Raw genomic sequence first — 22,849 nt, forward strand, 5'->3', positions numbered from 1 at the left:
ATCTCCAATCCAAAATCAAATCTATAGTCGGCTTTCTATTTCGCAACAAAGCCTCCTTCACTCACGCCGGAAAAATTACCCTTGTAAAACTGACTATCGTACCGATCCTCGACTTCGGTGATGCCATCTATAAAATAGCTTCCAATACTCTACTCAGCAAACTGGATGCAGTTTATCACAGTGCCATCCGTTTTGTTACTAAAGCACCTTATACCACCCACCACTGCGACCTGTATGCTCTAGTCAGCTGGCCTTCGCTACATGTTCGTCGCCAGACCCACTGGCTCCTGGTCATCTACAAGTCTATGCTAGGTAAAGCTCCGCCTTATCTCAGTTCACTGGTCACGATGGCAACACCCACCCGTAGCACGCGCTCCAGCAGGTGTATCTCACTGATCATCCCTAAAGCCAAAACCTCATTTGGCCGCCTTTCTTTCCAGTTCTCTGCCGCCTGCGACTGGAACAAATTGCAAAAATCTCTGAAGTTGGAGTCTTATCTCCCTCACCAACTTTAAACATCTGCTATCTGAGCAGCTAACCGATCGCTGCAGCTGTACATAGTCCATCTGTAAATAGCCCACCCAATTTACTGACCTCATCCCCACACTGTTTTTATTTTACTTACTTTTCTGCTCTTTTGCACACCAGTATCTCTACCTGCACATGTTCATCTGATCATTTATCACTCCAGTGTTAATTTGCTCAATTGTAATTATTCACTCCTATGGCCTATTTATTGCCTACCTCCTCATGCCTTTTGCACACAATGTATATAGATTATTTTTTTCCCTACTATGTTATTGACTTATTTATTGTTTACTCCATGTGTAACTCTGTGTTGTTGTCTGTTCACACTGCTATGCTTTATCTTGACGAGGTCACAGTTGCAAATGAGAACTTGTTCTCAACTAGCCTACCTGGTTAAATAAAGGTGAAATAAAACATTTAAATTCCATGTGTCATTTCATAGTTGATGTAGACAATTTTAAAAATATAGAAAAAAATACCTGGAACAAGTAGGTCTGTGCCCCCCATCCCCGGCTTACTTTTATGGGTTAATGTAAAGATAATATGATTAGGTTATCTATAGAAAGCAATGGGTTGGAAGAAGCCTAACATAACCAACCCATAAAGGAAATGCAACATCAATTTCTGGCCCGCTATGTAAACTCTAACATAGTTTTATCCTGCAATAGATGTTGGTAAATTGGCTATATTAATTTGTCTTCTAATGTCTCTTAAAAGGGAAAGTAATTTGAAAGCAACAAAGACTACTAAGAAGGTATCAGTCGCATTAAAATCATACTTAAATTAAAGGGTTGGCACTGATTTACTATAGACTAGACCACGCACTAAACTATTATGTGAACAGAGTTAGTTTTAGACAAGAGTATAAACACATATCCTGTGTGAGCATGAGTATCTTCACAGCTAGCCCTGTGTAACACACAGGGACCCCTGGGGAAGGATGTGATGCGGCTCCCTGGAGCCAACTGACTGGAATATCAGATTATAATACAGCAACACACACAAAGGCAGTGCTTATCTGTATGGAGAGAGAGTCTTATAAAAAGGAGTAGAGGTAGACCGATTATGATTTTTCAACGCCGATGCCGATTATTGGAGGACAAAAAAAGCCGATACCGATTAAATCGGTCGATTTTTACCATATATTTGTAATAATGACAATTACAACAATACTGAATGAACACTTATTCTAACTTAATATAATACATCAATAAAATCAATTTAGCCTCAAATAAATAATGAAACGTTCAATATGGGTTAAATAATGCAAAAACAAAGTGTTGGAGAAGAAAGTAAAAGTGCAATATGTGCTATGTAAGAAAGCTAACGTTTAAGATCCTTGCTCTGAACATGAGAACATATAAAAGCTGGTGGTTCCTTTTAACATGAGTCTTCAATATTCCCAGGTAAGTTGTTTTAGGTTGTAGTTATTATAGGAATTATAGGACTATTTCATATACCTTTGACTATTGGATGTTCTTATAGGTACTTTAGTATTGCCAGTGTAACAGTATAGCTTCCGTCCCTCTCCTCGCTCCTCCCTGGGCTCGAACAAGGAACACATCGACAACAGCCAACCTCGACGCAGCGTTACCCATGTAGAGCAAGGGGAACAACAGCTCCAAGTCTCAGAGCGAGTAACATTTGAAACGCTATTAGCGCGCACCCTGCTAACTATTTAGCCATTTCACCAGCCTAATCTCTGGAGTTGATAGGCTTGAAGTCATAAACAGCAGAGCTGCTGGCAAAACGCACAAAAGTACTGTTTGAATGAATGCTTATGAGCCTGCTGGTGCCTACCATCGCTCAGTCAGACTGCTCTATCAAATCATAGACTTAATTATAACATAATAACACACAGAAATGCGAGCCTTTAGTCATTAATATGGTCGAATCTGGAAACTATCATCTCGAAAACAAGACGTTTATTCTTTCAGTGAAATACGGAACCGTTTGGGGCTGCCTAATTTGCCAGAATTTTCTGTAATTATGACATAACATTGAAGGATACGCAATGTAACAGCAATAGTTAGACTTATGGATGCCACCCGTTAGATAAAATACGGAACGGTTCAGTATTTCACTGAAAGAATAAATGTCTTGTTTTCGAGATGATAGTTTCCGGATTCGACAATATTAATCGGTATCTGCTTTTTTTGGTCCTTCAATACATCGGTATCGGCGTTGAAAAACCATAATCGGTCGACCTCTAGTCAAGACCCTGGTGAGGACGCCGAGCATGCATATTAGCTTCCCTGAGACGGTTTCTGCTGAACTTCTTCAGTTGTGCAAACACACAGTTTTGTCAGTAAGTCTAAGCCAGAGTATCCTGGGCTGGCGTGGTTACATGTGGCCTGCGGTTCTGAGGCCAGTTGGACTTACTGACAAATTCGCTAAAAACGACATTGGAGGTGGCTAATGGTAGAGAAATGAACATTCAATTATTTGGCAACAGCTCTGGTGGACATTCCTCCAGTCAGTATGCCAATTGCACTCTCCCTAGTGTTATGCAAGACAACTGCACATTTTAAAAGGGACCTTTTATTGTCCCCAGCACAAGGTGCACTTGTGTAACAATCATGCTGTTTAATCAGCTTCTTGACGTGCCAGCCCTGTTAGGTGGATGGATTAATTTGGCAAAGGTGAAATGCTCACTAAGAGTGATGTAAACAAGTTAGTGCATTTTTTGGGTTGAGAGAAATAAGCTTTTCATCTTTTATTTCAGCTAATGAAACATGGGACCAACACTTCACATGTTACTTTTGTATTTTTGTTCAGTCTATGATACTCTCCTGATAGAAGAAATTAAAGCTATGGCTTCTCTCAATAATAAATACATTAAAAACCACACACACACACACACACACACACACACACACGATATTGCATCATTCAGAACCTAAAGCAAGTGGAAAACGACAATCTTTTAAAAAGTACAAATTAATGAACCTCAAATGCAGTCATTGATTTGGCTCAAGTAAGCGTGAATAATGTAATCTCATTCCATGTAGGTTACTAAATTGACTTCAGACAAAAAATAAGCGATAGAATAGGAGATCGTCCGGAAACACTGAAACGCCCTATAGCATAGCCTACTTCCCCCAAGCGTTAACCCCGCTATTTCGTTCCCATTCAATTCCTAGCTGGTAAACTGGCACAACCCGGTTGATTGAAAGATGAAGTCATCGCCCTCATCGACCCCCGCTTTATGACACCGCATACCATCGGCAATCCACTATACCCTACCCTAATGTCAATCGTCAGAGGTTTGATAAAACTCACGTTTTCTGGTGTGCCACTTATTATTCGCCAAGGCCCTGGCTCTTCCGTTTCTATCACTCCGAGCAGACAATGCAGTAGCAGGAATGGAAAAAGGACGGACAGCGGGCAGAATCATACGACACCTACCTTCTCCCTTCGCTTCTCCTATGTCACTCCCATGCATGGAAATGACAAGATACCAGCTCCTCTCCCTCGTTGGGAATATCAGGAATTAAGTAAAGTTGTGAAGACCAGTTTTCCTAATTGCCAATAGAAATGTGAAAATGCTTCCCGAGTTTGAAACCAAAATGACAAAGTCCTGCACTATCAGAGGCGGAGGAGGGTATGTCGGGGTTCAAGTGCTTGTCGAAACGAAGAAACTGAGAAATGTCCGACTTGCTAACTGGTTGTAGTTAAACACGTGCCGCAAGTCGGAAATGTCTGTGTATCCTAGTTCCGACTAGAACATGAACGCGGCAGTAGTCTCAACACAACAAGTGAATGACGTAATCACGTTGTTTCACGTTGGACTCCTGAAAGTTTGTGGCAAACTTTTTTTTATTGTCGAAAGAAACATTAGATATGTTTCCATTAAACTGGCGACATATTTTAAGCGAATATTCTAAATCCGCATAAAGAAAATATTTTCCCACCAGTAACCACGTTTCCATCAACAGTTTTTATGAGAGTAAAGTCATACCGTATTAAAAAAATTGAAACAGGAAGTTTTTGTACAATTTAATAAATGCAGACAAGATCATTTGCTCGTTCTACATGTCTACATGATGGAATCTTTTTGTATCGGTAAAATGTATTATGCGAGAAATGGCGATGGAAACGCCTTTATGCGCAAGTATTGATATAACAACCATCATATAGCGAAGTAAACTTGGAGTCACGTGATGCTATGTCTCGGGAAAGCATGCAGTTTAAATTAGGCTACAGGAAATAAATTAAGATGAACTTCACAGGGTGGTGAAAGTGCATGGTATGAGTTTGCTGCTCCTTTCCAATATATATCGAGGATCTTATTCTGGTGACATGATCATCGATGCTTGACTGACGTTTTGACAAATACAAACATTCTCGCTCTTATACATAGTCTCATCATGTAAACTTGCCTACCCACACTGTATCTGCAAACTGTTGGCTAGAGTAAATGTGCCAAGACCAGAGTAGGCACATTTTTTATTTAACAGTTGTGACAAAACTATCGGTAGATTCGGTGCGAATTACGGAGGAATGAGACCTTAGCTCCCATAAATGCAACAAAAGTGTGTAAATAATGCTAATTTAACCATTCTCGTCTTGCTTTAAAATGTAATGGTAAATATGTTTTACAGTGGTAAATATGAAGCTGGTAAATATGAAAATAAAAGCTTGCAAATGAAAATAACACCCCATCTCTCTGTTATGGTTTAATCCATTTATTTCTACGTGGCAGTGCTGTCCACTCAGTAGTGCTGAATTTCGGCCTCAGCCAAAGCTCCTTTATGCATAAGATTTTACTTTGTACTTCCTCATTTCCGCCATTTGTTTGCCATACATTCTTGATTAAAACATGTACCTATGCCTTTATTCTAATGCATTAGATTTATCCATTGATTTGTCATTGTTTGCTTTTGTCAGTCCGCTGTTTAGAGCTCTCATTGCTTTGTTTTTCAAGTGCACAGCTGGTTCTCCCTGACATCCTTGGCCAAAAGTAGTACACCATTTATTTACCTTTATTATTTTCTATCAATATTTGTTTTCTTACCTGGATCAGCTGATGAGGTCGACAATATCACTAGACCCCTAGCCTACAGCTAGACACCAATTCTCATCCAATCCATCCAACAAGTATACTTTAATGACAGCAGACCTATAAGGTGATTTGACATTTGATTTGGCAATGGCATAGGCCTACATTATTTGGGATTTGTGTGCCCATGAGAACTGTTATATGGCGAAGCATCATTAAATGTTACACACGCATAGTTACACTTATTTTTTATCTTGCATTTTATAAATGCTTAATAATGACAAATAACACAAATGAATGTCATTAATGTAATGGATGAAATGTAGCTTTTTATGTCACATGATCTGTGACAACTCATGAACTAGGGTGTAAAATATGTTTTTTAATTAAACTCATGTAATATATTGAAAGTAGGCTACCTGTTCTGCGTGTGTTCGTGTGTGTAAAATTGCCTTGGCTGAGAGGGTAGGTTATCTCGGCAGTGGTGTAGACCTAGTGGAGGGTAAACAGTTTTCCCACCTTTTTCAAAAAAATGCATTGAAAGTTTAGGGACTGTAATGGTGATCAGAATTTACCCACTTTTTTTTTTTTTACAACTACATGACTGGCTCCCGCTAGGCCTATTGGAAGTTCATGGTAATACACATTGTAGCCTAGTCTAGTAAATTGACAGTGTGTTAGGGTGACCATCACCTTTTTCCCGGGACAGTTTCAGCCCCATTTCAGGTGTCCATATTTTTCAGGCTACAAAAAAGGCACATTCTTCAGCAAGACGCATCAATTAATGTAGGCCTAATCAATGGTAATTGCTGTATGTCATTAGGCACAATTTTTGGTGTTTTGTAACAGATGTCTATTTTCATTCATCAAATGGCATAAGAATAAAATAAAATAGTATTTGTCACATGTGCCGAAGGCAACAGGTGTAGGTAGATCTTACCTTACTTAAGAGTCCTTAGCCAACAATGCCGAGTATTAAAAAAGTAAGTAAGAACATTTAGCTAAATAAGCTAAAGGAAGAATAGTAACACAATAAAATAACAATGATACATACAATGGGTACTGGTAGTCAGTCAATGTGCAGGGGTACGGGTTAGTCAAGGTAATTGAGGTAATATGTACATGACGGTATGGGTAAAGTGACTATGCATAGTTAATAAACAGAGTAGCGAAGAGTGTGAAGGAATGTGAACGTATGCATGTGTGTGTGTGTGTGTGTGTGTGTGTGGCATCAATATGCATGTGTGCGTGTGTTTTGTGTGTGTATCCGTTTGTGTGTGTGTGTTGGAGAGTCCGTGTAGTATGTGTGAGTGTGTGGTTAGAGTCCAGTGAGTATACATCGACCTGTGCAATAGAGTCGGTGCAAAAAATATAAATAATAATAAAATAAGGATGCAAATAGTGCAATAATGCAAATAGTCTTGAGTAGCCATTTGATTAACCGTTCTGCAGTCTTATGGCTTGGGGATAGAAGCTGTTCAGGTGCCTTTTGTTCACAGATAGACGCTCCGGTACTGCTTGCCGTGCGGTAGCAGAGAGAACAGTCTATGACTTGGGTGGCAGTAGTCCTTGACAATTTTTAGGGCCTTCCTCTGACACCGCCTGGTATGTAGGTCCTGGATGGCAGGAAGCTCTGCCCCAGTGATGTACTAGGCTATATGCACTACCCTCTGTAGCACATTGCGGTCAGATGCCAAGCAGTTTCTGTCACGCCCTGACCATGGAGAGCCCTCGGGGTTCTCTGTGGTGTAGTGGGTCGGGGTGTGACTAGGGGGGGGGGGGGGGGTTCTGGGTATTGTATTTCTATGTTGGTGTGTGTATGGTTCCCAATTGGAGGCAGCTGATAATCGTTGCCTCTAATTGGGGATCATACTTAGTGTGCCCTTTTTCCCACCTGCTATGTGGGATATTGTTTTGTGTGAGTGCTTATGTATTTCACGATCGTTATATCTTTATTGTTTTGGAAGTTTCACTATCATTAAAATGTGGAACTCTACTCACGCTGCGCCTTGGTCCAATTATTCATACGATGGTCGTGACAGTTTCCATACCAAGCGGTGATGCAACCAGGATGCTTTCGATGGTGCAGCAATATACCTTTTTGAGGATCTCAGGTCCCATGCCAAACCTAGCTAGTGGTGTGTTTCCTATAGAGTTGAATACAGTTTATTCCCGGTATTTTACAAATGTTCCATCACGAGAATACATCTCCTTGTCTGGATTTGATTAGAGCTTTGAGCTCACATTAAAGACATTTATGGCTTGATTCAGGAAACTGGCCGTATGTCACGCGTCACTACTTGACAGGGGAGCTATTTGAATGTAAACTTCTTTATTTTTTTTAAAATCAAAATGCCTTTTTTTTGGCAGAAATGCCTTCTGGAACATGTGAACGTTCATGTGCCTTAATAACACACTTGTATGGCATCTGTAAATATGAATACAATTGTTAAATTACAATCCTAGTTGGTTTAGCCACGGAAAAAGACAGAAACCTTCCCGCTAGCCATGATTGGTCGGAGGCAATGGATGGGCTGGACATGTGGAGAGATGAGTTCGGATTAGTCTGCCATGTAACACGCTTATATCTATAACATGAGCAGGTCAGTATTGTAGGTAATCCTTACTAAAGCATCTTTTTTTTTATTTTTATATATCACAAAGTAGAACTGCGTAAGTGTTGCTCTCCACTTTCTGGAGGACTGAGTTTTGAAATCATGCATGGTGGAATTCGAGTATGATAGCTAAGGAGATGGAGAAAATTCAGGCGTTTGATTGCAAATATGCAGAAGGTTTCGAAAAGAGAACACACAGAAGAAGGCTGTTGTATAAAACACCCGTCTCCGGATTACATCTTCAAACTAAGGGCAACCATGACATCCGTGACAAAGGGAGAAGTGTTCCTCCATGTATATGGGTAAGAGTCTAACTACATTTTCAGATATTATACATTTCTAATTTAGCCAGAAAGTCGTTTATTTCAATTAAAGCTTACTGTTAGCTAGCTAGCTAACGTTAGCTGGCTGGCTCGCTAGCTAATGTTACATGTATGATCTGTGTTGTATTATTATTGATATCTCAGAGCCATTTGCATTGCTAGTTATAGCCTAATGTTAGCTATCTAGCTAACAATTAACCTGGTTGGTTAGCTACCTGCAGATTCATGCAGGGTAGTAACGTTATATACGTTGGAATCGTGGTTAATAGTTTAGCAAGCTAGCTAGCTACATGTCTAAACAAAATACTCTACTATGCAAGTAATCACTTCACTACACCTGTGTCCTGTGCATGTGACACATAAATGTAGACTTTATTTGATATGTGTTTACCAGAGACGGTAATGTGAAGAACATGACCTGCACCAAAGTCAAATTAGGATATAAAGTTAGGCCAACGAGACAGTGTCCGAGTCCTAAAATCCTCCAGTAGAATGCCCTGCTTTTATTTCGTCACACTCACAACCGTAAGTTATTTTCTGTAATTGGCTTGCCATTAACTTGTAAATAATATTATTGTTGTGAGTTTATTTTCCTGTAATAATGAAGACAAATGAGCTAAATTGAAGAAGTTGTAACCTATATGATTTGGTCATTATTTGAACTGGCTAGCCAGCCAACTTAACATTAGCAAACTAGATAACTAAATAGAAACTAATCAAAATATTGTTTAGAAAGTTGCTTTTAGTTGCCTGGTTTACTAGATTGACATATACTAAATCCATTTTTAAATGTTTGGGTTTATTGGTGTTAAAATACACTAGTTATGCTATTTTGGACCCGCAAAACACCAGTCTCAACACCAACAGTATAGAGGCAACTCAGGGATGGTGGCCTTCTAGGCAGAGTTCCTCTGTCCAGTGTCTGTGTTCTTTTGCCCATCTTAATCTTTTATTGGCCAGTCTGAGAGATATGACTTTTTCTTTGCAAGTCTGCCTAGAAGGCCAGCATCCCTGTGTTGCCTCTTCACTGTTGACATTGAGACTGGTATTTTGGGCACTAGTTAATGAAGCTGCCAGTTAAGGACTTGTGAGGCGTCTGTTTCTCAAACTAGACACTCTAATGTACTTGTCCTCTTGTTCAGTTGTGCACCCGGGCCTCCCACTGCTCTTTCTATTCTGGTTAGAGCCAACTTGCGCTGTTCTGTGAAGGGAGTAGTACACAGCGTTGTACGAGATCTTCAGTTTCTTGGCAATTTCTTGCATGGAATAGCCTTCATTTCTCAGAACAAGAATAGTCTGACGAGTTTCAGAAGAAAGCTCTTTGTGTCTGGCCATTTTGAGCCTGTAATCGAACTCACAAATGCTGATGCTCCAGATACTCAACTAGTCTAAAGAAGGCCAGTTTTATTGCTTCTTTAATCAGAACAACAGTTTTCATCTGTGCTAACATAATTGCAAAGGGGTTTTCTAATGATCAATTAGCCTTTTAAAATGATAAACTTGGATTAGCTAACACAATGTGCCATTGGAACACAGAAGTGATGGTTGATGATAATGGGCCTCTGTACGCCTACGTAAATATTCCATTAAAAATCAGCCTTTTCCAGCTACAATAGTCATTTACAACATTAACAATGTCTACACTGTATTTCCGATCAATTTGATGTTATTTTAATGGACATTTTCTTTTGCTTTTCTTTCAAAAACAAGGATATTTCTAAGTGACCCCAAATTTTTGAACGGTAGTGTATATTATAAAATACAATCATAGTTTGTGATAAACCAGCCCAACTTTCTTTAACCCCCCCATAAAAAAAAGATAAATACATTAACTACAGTACATCTCAATGTAACATGTTTTACCCTTTACAGTACAAAACTACAATCCATATCACTTTATGCATATCAGTCTTATATTGAGATGTGAAGGGAAATCCCTCACATTTTCGAGAACAAGAGTTAGGGCATGTCAATATCGCCGTTGTGGATTACACTCTGGGAGATTGAATCCACTATAAAAGTAAGTGCAACCAATTGGTCTTCATCCATAAATAAGCCAATGGAACCCAAACAGTCTTCGTAGAAAAGGGCAGAGATGTCACTCACAATGCTGCATGACAGACAACATAATATGATTGCAATGGTGAACGCCATACAATGACTAAACAGAGAATTATGATTCATGAAAGGGTAGTGAATGAAAGGAAGTATAATTCTTATAGTATCTTACAAGACTGTAGCAGTATCACCCGGGCCCTTTTCAACAGATTGGAGTGTAGATTATGAACAGTAATCCTCTCATGATTAAAACCATATTAGATTCACTCTGACAAAGGAGTGATAAAAAAAGTGCCCCTTGATTATGGGACTACAAGGAATGCATTTTTGTGTACAGTACACCAAAGCAATGTGTGTAGGCCCTACATAGAGCTTTTCAGAATAGTTCCCTACAATATGCTAGCTTTTGGCTCTGCTGAATAACAGAATGCTATGGAATAGCCTACACTCCCCAAGATGCAAAGCGAATAAACTTCCACGGGACAGAGAACCCATTTAACAACGATAATATTATTGGAAACATTCACAATGCCTCCCATATTGCACAATTGTAAGCGCTTCAATACACCAACTAAATGCATTACTCCTACAATATGTATTTTTGGCTCAACTGTTTGTGGACAAGGCACACATTTGGTACAAGGCACAGTGTGCACAGGACTGTATAGTGAAAGGATCTTGCTTCGGAGGCATTATTGGAGATAATGCTGATTTGACAGATGGTCAAAGTTTTGATCTCTCTCTCTCTACAAGGCCCAAAAGGTCAATGGCGCCGCCTCAACAGTGTGTCAATAGGACTTCACATTTCTCTGCTTTAAAAATGTCACGTCCCTCTATTCACACACACGCACACAAACACAAACACACACACATTTGTTTTAATATCCTTGTGGGTACCATAAAATTGATATTTTCCCTAACCCTTAAACCTAATCCTAACTCTTAACCCTAACCCTAAACCTAACCCTAAAATAGCCTTTTTCCTTTTGTTGATCGGCGAAATGTCCCCCCTTATCCCAAATTGCCTTGTTTTACTATCCTTGTTTAACTTCTTGTCCCCACAAGGATGGTCAAACCAAAAACACACACAAACTCCATCTACACACATAATCGCACTTTGATGGCTTCGCCTCCTCTGTCTCTCTCCTCAGCAGAGCAGTGATGTGGCTTCTACAGCCTTCTGCCTGTCTGTCTGGTTCTACTCCACTGTGACAGACTTGGCCAGGCTCCTGGGACAGTCCACCTACAACCAGAGGAAAGAGAGAGACAGTCATTAAACCAGCTCAAAACTGAGGAGTAAAGGAAACAACACAAGACTAGATAAACATACAGCATAGTTGATTTTGTGAGGAACTGTAGATTTGAATGCTTGTTGCAATGAAATCGAAATAAAATCAAGAGTAAATACTGGGAATGAAAAGGTACAGTAGTGGAGGTCTGTGAGCAAAGGAAAAGATTGCATTAAGACAAGGTAGGTTGCAGTGGTAGACTCACGTCGTATCCTCGCAGCACGGCCAGGTGAAAGGACAAGAGTTGCAGAGGGATGACACTGAGGATGCCCTGGAGACAGTCCACTGTCTGAGGCAGCTCAATGGTCTTATAAGCATTCTTAGACACCTCTGGGTCATCCTGGCAACACAAGATAATCGGCCGCCCCTGAGGGTGAAAGAGATTATTCAAGGCTTTTGATAGTCAGGCTGTGTGTGCGCCTGTGGTTGTATGTATGTTTGTCTTGGTGCAATTCCATGGTAACAGAATGATGCTGAGACTCCGATGTTTCACTTTAAAAGTATGATAAACAAAAAAGCATTGATTGCAAAGTTAAACAAACCATACAATTCAATGCACAATGACTACTTTTAACAATTTCCACAGACAATTTGACAAAAACACATTTACTCGAAGAACAGTGCAGATGTAACGTTTGGTAACAGAATGAAGGTCAAATCTCCCTCAGTTCTTTATGTGACCACATTTTCCAAAAACCTTGTGTTGTGAAAAAATATATTTTGGTGGTTGAACTACAGTAAGTGAAGAATATTAACACACGGTAACATAATGATGGTAACAGAATGACATCTTGGGTCCCTGATCTGTTCTATACAGAAATGCATAATAATGAATGTCCCAATGTTTTTCTAGAAAGGTAGAACATTTCCTATCCTCTTTTGCATGTTTGGGTATTTTTCTACACACTGGCTATTATTCGAATGAGCTCCATCCTCAAACAAGACCACATTTGGTTGGTCCAGACCGGAACAAATCTGTACCAATCATAGACATCTATGTTTCACAAGTTTGGACATCACAGTACAGCAAAGCACAACAAAGTAGAGTACTGTACTTACTATACAGTATAGTTCAATACAGTAAAGTACAGTGGAATAGTCAATTATTGTCGTCTACGCCAGTGTGCTGTACTGTACTTTACTGTACTAAACTTGATTATAATCTACAGTTAAAAAAATAAATAATTCACCTTTATTTAACCAGGTAGGCTAGTTGAGAACACCTTTATTTAACCAGGTAGGCTAGTTGAGAACACCTTTATTTAACCAGGTAGGCTAGTTGAGAACACCTTTATTTAACCAGGTAGGCAAGTTGAGAACAAGTTCTCATTTACAACTGCGACCTGGCCAAGATAAAGCAAAGCAGTTCGACAGATACAACGACACAGAGTTACACATGGAGTAAAACAAACATACAGTCAATAATACAGTATAAACAAGTCTATATACGATGTGAGCAAATGAGGTGAGAAGGGAGGTAAAGGCAAAAAGGCCATGGTGGCAAAGTAAATACAATATAGCAAGTAAAACACTGGAATGGTGGTTTTGCAGTGGAAGAATGTCCAAAGTAGAAATAAAAATAATGGGGTGCAAAGGAGCAAAATAAATAAATAAAATACAGTTGGGAAAGAGGTAGTTGTTTGGGCTAAATTATAGGTGGGCTATGTACAGGTGCAGTAATCTGTGAGCTGCTCTGACAGTTGGTGCTTAAAGCTAGTGAGAGAGATGAGTGTTTCCAGTTTCAGAGATTTTTGTAGTTCGTTCCAGTCATTGGCAGCAGAGAACTGGAAGGAGAGGCGGCCAAAGAAAGAATTGGTTTTGGGGGTGACTAGAGAGATATACCTGCTGGAGCGTGTGCTACAGGTGGGAGATGCTATGGTGACCAGCTGAGATAAGGGGGGACTTTACCTAGCAGGGTCTTGTAGATGACATGGAGCCAGTGGGTTTGGCGACGAGTATGAAGCGAGGGCCAGCCAACGAGAGCGTACAGCAGTAAAAACACTATAACTAATTGGCAAGTTAACCGTCACTTGTTACTTCTGTGAACTTTCATTATCCTCCGTCATGAGAGAAATTGGAAAATATCTTCAAGATATGTGGGTTTTTGTAAAATAATTATATGACACTAGGCAATATTTCTTAAACTTAGAGAAGGCAAATCATTTCAACAAAATATAAATGCTGATATTAGTTGGCTGGGGTCTTTACTTCAGCATTATTGTGTTTTGATGTATTTCTAATACCTTTAAGACGTTTTCTAAGGCCCCTTTTCCATCTATTTGACCAGAAATCAAAGCCTTTGCCTTTCCCACATTTTTATGATGGAAAAAGGTTGAAAACAATGTACATACAGTGGGGAGAACAAATATTCGATACACTGCCCGATTTTGCAGGTTTTCCTACTTACAAAGCATGAAGAGGTCTGTAATTTGTATCATAGGTACACTTCAACTGTGAGAGACGGAATCTAAAACAAAAATCCAGAAAAATCACATTGTATGATTTTAAAGTAATTGATTTGCATTTTATTGCATGACATAAGTATTTGATACATCAGAAAAGCAGAACTTAATATTTGGTACAGAAACCTTTGTTTGCAATTACAGAGATCATATGTTTCCTGTAGTTCTTGACCAGGTTTGCACACTCCTCCATACAGACCTTCTCCAGATCCTTCAGGTTTTGGGGCTGTCGCTGGGCAATACGGACTTTCAGTTCCCTCCAAAGATGTTCTATTGGGTTCAGGTCTGGAGACTGGCTAGGCCACTCCAGGACCTTGAGATGCTTCTTACGGAGCCACTCCTTAGTTGCCCTGGCTGTGTGTTTCTGGTCATTGTCAAGCTGGAAGACCCAGCCACGACCTATCGTCGACCTATCGTCAATGCTCTTACTGAGGGAAGGAGGTTGTTGGCCAAGATCTCGTGATACATGGGCCCCATCCATCCTCCCCTCAATACGGTGCAGTCGTCCTGTCCCCTTTGCAGAAAAGCATCTCCAAAGAATTATGTTTTCACCTCTATGCTTCACGGTTGGTATGGTATTCTTGGGGTTGTACTCATCCTTCTTCTTCCTCCAAACACGGGGAGTGGAGTTTAGACCAAAAAGCAACATTTTTGTCTCATCAGACCACATCACCTTCTCCCATTCCTCCTCTGGATCATCCAGATGGTCATTGGCAAACTTCAGGCGGGCCTGGACATGCGCTGGCTTGAGCAGGGGGACCTTGCGTGCACTGCAGGATTTTAATCCATGACGGCGTAGTGTGTGGTTTTCTTTGAGACTGTGGTCCCAGCTCTCTTCAGGTCATTGACCAGGTCCTGCCGTGTAGTTCTGGGCTGATTCCTCACCTTCCTCATGATCATTGATGCCCCACGAGGTGAAATCTCACATGGAGCCCCAGACCGAGGGTGATTGACCGTCATCTTGAACTTCTTAAATTTTCTAATAATTGCGCCAACAGTTGTTACCTTCTCACCAAGCTGCTTGCCTATTGTCCTGTAGCCCATCCCAGCCTTGTGCAGGTCTACAATTGTATCCCTGCTGTCCTTACACAGCTCTCTGGTCTTGGCCATTGTGGAGATGTTGGAGTCTGTTTGATTGAGTGTGTGGACAGGTGTCTTTTATACAGGTAACGAGTTCAAACAGGTGCAGTTAATACAGGTAATGAGTGGAGAACAGGAGGGCTTCTTAAAGAAAAACTAACAGGTCTGTGAGAGCAGGAATTCTTACTGGCTGGTAGGTGATCAAATACTTATGTCATGCAATAAAATTCTAATTAATTACTTACAAATCATACAATGTGATTTTCTGGATTTTTGTTTTAGATTCCATCTCTCACAGTTGAAGTGTACCTATGATAAAAATTACAGACATCTACATGCTTTGTAAGTAGGAAAACCTGCAAAATCAGCAGGGTATCAAATACTTGTTCTCCCCACTGTATGCCTTAATTATTGGGGGTGGCAGGTAGCCTAGTGGTTAGACAGTTGGGCCAGTAACTGAAAGGTTGCTAGATCAAATCCCCGAGCTGACAAGGGTAAAAATATGTTGTTCTGCCCCTGAACAAGGCAGTTAACCCACTGTCCTAGCCGTCATTGAAAATAGAATTTGTTCTTAACTGACTTGCCTAGTTAAATAAATAAAAATCTGGAATTAATGTGATGTGCTCCTATGAACTTTACATGTTAGTACTCATGGGACTTTTTACATCAAAATGCCCCTACTGAGCAAGTTCTAGTTGTGGGTGTGTGTATTTAGTTGTGTGTATCTGAATATGTGAATAAGGTTGCGTTGATAGACAGGCAGCCAAATTCGGATAATTGGTCTCCAGCGCTTAAAAAAATCTGATGTAAAAAGATCTGATGTGATTGGTCAAAAGATCAATTCATTTGGCTGTCTTTCTAAATGCAGCCTGTGTGAGTGAGTAATGTAACGTACCGATCTGGCTGTGACTTGCTGCAGTGCGTTCTGACACTTGGTGTAGCAGGCGTCTCTCATGATGATCATGATGACCGGCATGTGCTTGTCAATCAGAGCCAGAGGACCGTGCTTCAGCTCCCCAGCCAGGATGCCCTCTGAATGCATGTAGGGGATTTCCTTGATTTTCTGTATGGGAAGAATCAATCAGTTAAATGACATAATAATCAGTATTATCATGTCAGAGTGTGCATATATTGTGTGTATATATAGAGGTGTGTATATAAAAGAGGAGAAAATGCCAAACTTTGCCCCTAGATGGACGCTGACCTGAGGTCAGTTTTTCATGGTTCCTATAATGGTTGAGGGTTAGTATTTGGGGTGGGTGAGCTAATGCTAGATCTGTTCTCACCAGTGCCCCCTCTAGACAGGTAGCGTAGTTGAAGCCTCGGCCCATGACCAGCAAAGACCTCTGCTCATATAGCTCATCTGCTATTGACTTGATGTTCTTATCCAGAGTCAACACCTTCTTGATCAACTCTGAGAGAGGGAGGGGAGGAGAGGAATAGGGGGTGAAAAAGTTAAGTAAGGTTTAGTAAAAACAACAAAGTGGTGTTTTTGCTGGTGAGATCAGGCAGTATATTGGTTAAAGTGTGTTAGTCATAGTGATATCATGTTGGTTACAGTGAGAAGGTGATAATGGGTTAAACATTATCATAGTGGGTGTTGTGGTTTATCGACTCACCTGGGAGTATCCTGAGTCCATTGATGATCTCCAGCCTCCTTGTCTGCAGGGAGATCCTGTCCTCACTCATCATCAGACCAAACATGATGAGAGCCACAAACTGGCTGGTGTAGGCCTTGGTGCTGGCAACCCCTATCTCTGGCCCAGCATTGATGTGCACCCCGCAGTCTGTGTCTCTGGAGATGGAGGAGCCTACTGTGTTGGTGACCCCCACCGTCAGAGCACCTCTATCCTTACAGTACCTCAGAGCCATCAGGGTGTCTGCTGTCTCACCTGAGGGGAGGAAGGCGCAGAGGACAGAGGCAACTTGGCATTCTTACAAACACTAGAATTCTCCCCTATCCAACAGATTATAGTCTCTGTACTAGCATTCTCTTGTATCGGAGTCTCCACAGTCTCCACCATAGAGAGTGAAATAACAAAAACACTAGCGTTTTATGAAACACTAGCAATAAAATATAAACAGCAGTCTACCCACCAACACAGTATGGCATTACCTGATTGGCTGATGTAGAAGCAGACATCGTCTCTGAAGACGGGCGTGTTGCGGTCTAGGAAGTCGCTAGCCAGCTCCACCATGACAGGAAGCTCAGTCAGCTCCTCCAGAGCTTGTCTGGTCTGAGAGGTGAAGGGGAGAGGGGAAGAGAGGTCATCACCATCATCATCATCTTTCCTTTCTCCTTCTCAATCGCACATCTGGTTGGTTCACTTACAGCCACGGCAGCATGGAAGCTGGTTCCACAGCCAATCATGATGAGGCGTCTGCAGCGTTTGATCTCCTTCAGGTGGTCCTTCAATCCCCCCAGGATCACTGAGGACAAGACAGGACAGAAGAGGAGACCATTAGCATTAGCATATAGAGCCAAGAGGTGAGAGGGATATTGTTCAGATGTTTAGGGGTTTTATGTGAATTTGTTGGGATTGCTTTGACAATGTTTTACTTGTCCAAAGCTGTTTATTCTATCTACCTTTTTTCTTTAACATATAATAATCATAATTTAAAAAATATGATCAAAAATAAAATAAAATAGGGGTTTTGATATCTGAGGCTCGGGAATAGGGGGGTCACATAGTAAGTGGGTGTTTGTATTGGTTTATAAATATATGTTTTGCAGTTGTGGCATGTCTCCAGTCTTACAGCACAGTAGGCCTATACTTCCACATAGTAACTGTTAGTTATTGTCGCGTAGGCTTCGGTTGAAGCTCAATGTTAAATTCAAATGTCCCTATCATCATATCTAATCCAACATGATACCAAAGTCGATGAAAATGGTGAAGGGGAGAGTGCAAATCACCTTGATTGGCGGCACACAACACATTCCCTGCCTCTCGTCATGAACCGTCAGGCCGTTACCGAGAACCGCATACCGGATTTTGAACAGGGTCGATAGCATTAGCACAGGTCCATAACGTGACCATTGCACTTGCTACATTTCTGACTGAATAAGTTTGTAAGGGCAACCGTTTGGATGACATTTAGAAGTTATCGCTCTCACGTGCCAAAAGAGAACAAACGAGGTGCTACCTTTTTGGCTGTGCTAAGACCTTCAAAAGTCAACCGGAGATAAAACGTTGATTTGAATGGGAAGTCATTATAAAATGTAAGACTGTCCCAATCTAGTTAGTTCAAAACTGATTTTAGAGGGCAACAGTCAGCAGACCAGGGTTTAAACCAGCAACCCTTGCAGTTATGCAAGCACACCACCTATGCCACTAAGGTCCAGACATTTTGCCAGAAGCCGCATTACAGGTTAGAACAGCATTGCCAATGACAGCCTTTTGGTTACTAAAAAAAATCTGCCTTTGTCTCTGGAAATGTTGTATAATTCACCATTAACATAAACACCAGCGACAAACTGGCTGGTGTAGGCCTTATATATATATACACATACTGCTCAAAAAAATTAAGGGAACACTAAAATAACACATCCTAGATCTGAATGAATGAAATATTCTTATTAAATACTTTTTTCTTTACATAGTTGAATGTGCTGACAACAAAATCACACAAAAATGATCAATGGAAATCAAATTTATCAACCCATGGAGGTCTGGATTTGGAGTCACACTCAAAATTAAAGTGGAAAACTACACGACAGGCTGATCCAACTTTGATGTAAATGTCCTTAAAACAAGTCAAAATTAGGCTCAGTAGTGTGTGTGGCCTCCACGTGCCTGTATGACCTCCCTACAACACCTGGGCATGCTCCTGATGAGGTGGCGGATTATCGGTATAAAAGACACCTGTCCACAACCTCAAACAGTCACACTCCAAACTCCACTATGGCCAAGACCAAAGAGCTGTCAAAGGACACCAGAAACAAAATTGTAGACCTGCACCAGGCTGGGAAGACTGAATCTGCAATAGGTAAGCAGCTTGGTTTGAAGAAATCAACTGTGGGAGCAATTATTAGGAAATGGAAGACATACAAGACCACTGATAATCTCCCTCGATCTGGGGCTCCACGCAAGACCTCACCCTGTGGGGTCAAAATGATCACAAGAACGGTGAGCAAAAATCCCAGAACCACACGCGGGGACCTAGTGAATGACCTGCAGAGAGCTGGGACCAAAGTAACAAAGCCTACCATCAGCAAGGGCATTGAAGATGAAACGTGGCTGGGTCTTTCAGCATGACAATGATCCCAAACACACCGCCCAAGCAACGAAGGAGTGGCTTCATAAGAAGCATTTCAAGGTCCTGGTGGCCTAGCCAGTCTCCAGATCTCAACCCCATAGAAAATCTTTGGAGGGAGTTGAAAGTCCGTGTTGCCTAGCAACAGCCCCAAAACATCACTGCTCTAGAGGAGATCTGCATGGAGGAATGGGCCAAAATACCAGCAACTGTGTGTGAAAACCTTGTGAACACTTACATAAAACATTTGACCTCTGTCATTGCCAACAAAGGGTATATAACAAAGTATTGAGAAACTTTTGTTATTGACCAAATACTTATTTTCCACCATAATTTGCAAATAAATTCATAAAAAATCCTACAATGTGATTTTCTGGATTTTTTTTCTCATTTTGTCTGTCATAGTTGAAGTGTACCTATGATGAAAATTACAGGCCTCTCTCATCTTTTTAAGTGGGAGAACTTGCACAATTGGTGGCTGACTAAATACTTTTTTGCCCCACTGTATATATATTTATCATTAGGCTGAATGTATTTTGATATGGGCCTATTGTAAATGTCTATTGTAACATCACCATTATTGCAAAAATAAATACAAACATAACTTTGGACTACATATTCACTGCCCATTGATCAGCACAGCAATTGGTATAACAGGACCATGTATGCAAAACAAGTGGTTGTGAGCATATGACAATATTACACAGGTAAGCGGTTACAGAAATCAAGAATGCAAACAGGCTCTATAGACCTCTATATCTACAGTATATGAGTGACATGTTGTTATGTAGGACACCTTCTGACCACAAATCACAGTATTGTGGGTGCACCTCATCTTAAGACTGTGAATTAGGTTGTTTGAGAAGGTTTGAATCCTAAGCCACCTGCCTACACATTGTTTGAAGTACAATAGACCAACATAGCTACAGTAGTAGGTCAAAGCTGTGTGCTGGAAAACCTTGGTAGACGTTGAAGTAGGCATTGTGGTGCTCGTGAATTTCCTGTCTTTTTCGGCTTCAGACCAATGCCTACTTCTCACATAAAACATAGTTTTTGTTTTTAATAACGTATGCCTCCGTGAATTGCTGTGCTAATATTGATTGAGCCTAGGGCACTGTGCCATCAGCATCCTAGAACAATAGGGAGGGACAGGATCAGGATATGACATCGTCATGGTAAGCTACCTTTGTTGGTGTCGAAGCAGATCCGCCCCCTCATGGTGTTGAACACAGACTCTGGCTGTTCAAAGATCTCCTTTTGCATGAATGCCTCAAAGTTACCTGCACAGAAAAGATAAGGACACAATAGGGACAGTGGTTAAGTCACAGGTGGAGTTACTCACTAACGTCAGCAGGGGGAGATCTTATTCTAGTGTTCTTAGAGCTATAGCAGCTTCAATACAGTATGTGTGGCCAAATGGTTATGTGTTCTCTGTGTAATATCAGACTACATTTCACTAGTATGACATTAGGTCTTATCTTTGACATGTCTTTGTGAATGGGAAGGTATCGATACTGACCGGCTCTAGGTTTATGGTCCCTTTAGGTACATATTGAGAATCAGCTTTTTTTTCCTTTCTCAAATCCTAAATATTGCACCTTAACCTTGCACAGAACTCTCCCTAGGTCAGTGTGTAGGGCCTGGGACACTCTATCTTACTCCTAATTAACCCTTTGGTTTCCATGGCGACAAGCCCCATGACCTCTAACCTCTGACCTTTCATGATCTCCTGCAATTCCATCTGGAGGGTCTGAATGGCCCGGACAGGAACCTCCCCTGCCAGGCGGTTCAGCCTATGGAGGGACAGCTTCCCCCCTACAACCGCTGCTATGTCATCATCCTCCAGGTAGATCACCTTGTTGGTGTGCTCTATGATGGCACTGGGCAGGGAGAGCGAGGAGGAGAAAGAAAAAAAGGATCACGAGACAAGCACCAATGCATGCGCCACACACACACCGTGCACGTGTTCACACACACACACCTAGGGCTTTCAGCTCACCTGGCGTCAGAAGCAAAGTAGTACTCCACAGCCTTGCCGTCTTCAGCAAAATTCACAGCATTGGCGATATCTGGCCGGTTATGGCTGTTCTTTTCCTGGACCCCCTCTTTGAACATAGCTACTCGACAGAGGGCAGGGGGTATAGGGCATGGGTTATGGTTCATGGTTCAAACTGAGCACTGTAACAACCAGAGATGGATCACTGAAATCAACACTTCTGCTTTACTTGAACACTCCACCTAAAACATTTTGTAATTTTTCATAAACTGGTAACAGCTGTTTTAACCCGATGATTGCAAACCAAAACAAGTTCATGATTGTGATTGACAAACAACAGAGGAGAGAGAGGAGCCATCTGAGCCAAGGCTCCTTTGACCATAACTAAACATGCTAATCATCTGGTTACATTGCTTCAGAAGATTCTGGAATTAATAATCAGGTGGAGGTTCAAACTGCCATCCGTATTGATTTGTCACATATTATTTATAAGGTGACTGAACGCAGTTGAGGGACGTTTGCCCTTGCGCACAGTTACAGTAGAGCACTGCAGTCATGATGGGGCCAGGAGTATTAGTCCCCAATAGCGGTAAATGACCTTGTTCTCTCCTCGTCTCTTTCCCTTCATCTATACTCAACAGGTGAGTTTACAGTAGGCATCCACTATGTTGCTTTCACCTAATCAAGGAAGCCACTTTATGGTACTGAGAGAAGCAAACCCATTATCTACTTCCCTTCCTCATTCCTTTCTCATTGGACTTTAGACCGGACCCCAGTCTCCATCTAGAAACTGCAATAATAAATCTGAGCGTAGTTAAGTAAACAGATGAAGACACAGTCAACATACCTACAGGGTGTTCTGTCTCCAAATTGTTGACACACACAAAGAGAACATAACACACCAAACCCATGACTGTTATTAACTGAATGAATAGGTAAGGGGCAGATTTATTGTGACACACTTTTCAAGAAGCATATTTTAAATGTATAATTTGGAGAGGGCTATGATATCTCATAGAGGTTCAACATCGTATTGGCATTTCCACAAGAAGCAAGAGTGATTTCTCAAACACATACAGTACCAGTCAAAGGTTTGGACACACCTACTCAATCCAGGGTTTTTCGTTTATATTTACTATTTAATACATTGTAGAATAATAGTGAAGACATCAAAACTATGAAATAACACATATGGAATCATGTAGTAACCAAAAAAGTGTTAAACAATGCTAAATATATTTT

General features: G+C 40.9%; 2 protein-coding genes across 14 annotated transcripts in view; both read right to left on the reverse strand.

Annotated features, from left to right (window-relative positions):
- The window catches only part of LOC109864614 (mitogen-activated protein kinase 9), a 33,308-nt gene extending 29,068 nt beyond the window's left edge, over positions 1 to 4,240 (reverse strand). The window contains exon 1 of one of the 10 annotated variants that reach the window (XM_020452467.2): positions 3,937 to 4,240. The gene's annotated coding sequence lies outside the window, so the exon portion shown is untranslated. Of the gene's footprint in view, positions 1 to 3,810 lie in introns of all 10 variants that reach the window. The other 9 variants (XM_020452468.2, XM_031797360.1, XM_031797361.1 and 6 more) reach the window with 9 other exon arrangements.
- Positions 4,241 to 10,123: 5,883 nt separating this feature from the next.
- Positions 10,124 to 22,849, reverse strand: part of LOC109910022 (glutamine--fructose-6-phosphate aminotransferase [isomerizing] 2) — a 36,347-nt gene continuing 23,621 nt past the window's right edge. For all 4 annotated transcript variants that reach the window (XM_031797367.1, XM_020509155.2, XM_020509156.2 and 1 more), the window contains 10 exons: positions 21,611 to 21,728; positions 21,328 to 21,491; positions 20,796 to 20,891; positions 17,690 to 17,787; positions 17,474 to 17,594; positions 16,977 to 17,249; positions 16,644 to 16,771; positions 16,253 to 16,420; positions 12,021 to 12,182; positions 10,124 to 11,769 (listed from right to left, as the gene is read on the reverse strand). In XM_031797367.1, coding sequence (XP_031653227.1) covers positions 11,725 to 11,769; positions 12,021 to 12,182; positions 16,253 to 16,420; positions 16,644 to 16,771; positions 16,977 to 17,249; positions 17,474 to 17,594; positions 17,690 to 17,787; positions 20,796 to 20,891; positions 21,328 to 21,491; positions 21,611 to 21,728 — 1,373 coding nt within the window. In that variant the 3' untranslated portion in view covers positions 10,124 to 11,724. The remainder of the gene's footprint in view (positions 11,770 to 12,020; positions 12,183 to 16,252; positions 16,421 to 16,643; positions 16,772 to 16,976; positions 17,250 to 17,473; positions 17,595 to 17,689; positions 17,788 to 20,795; positions 20,892 to 21,327; positions 21,492 to 21,610; positions 21,729 to 22,849) is intronic.

Source organism: Oncorhynchus kisutch, linkage group LG19 (assembly GCF_002021735.2).
Source record: "Oncorhynchus kisutch isolate 150728-3 linkage group LG19, Okis_V2, whole genome shotgun sequence".
In the NCBI taxonomy this organism is placed as follows: domain Eukaryota; kingdom Metazoa; phylum Chordata; class Actinopteri; order Salmoniformes; family Salmonidae; genus Oncorhynchus; species Oncorhynchus kisutch.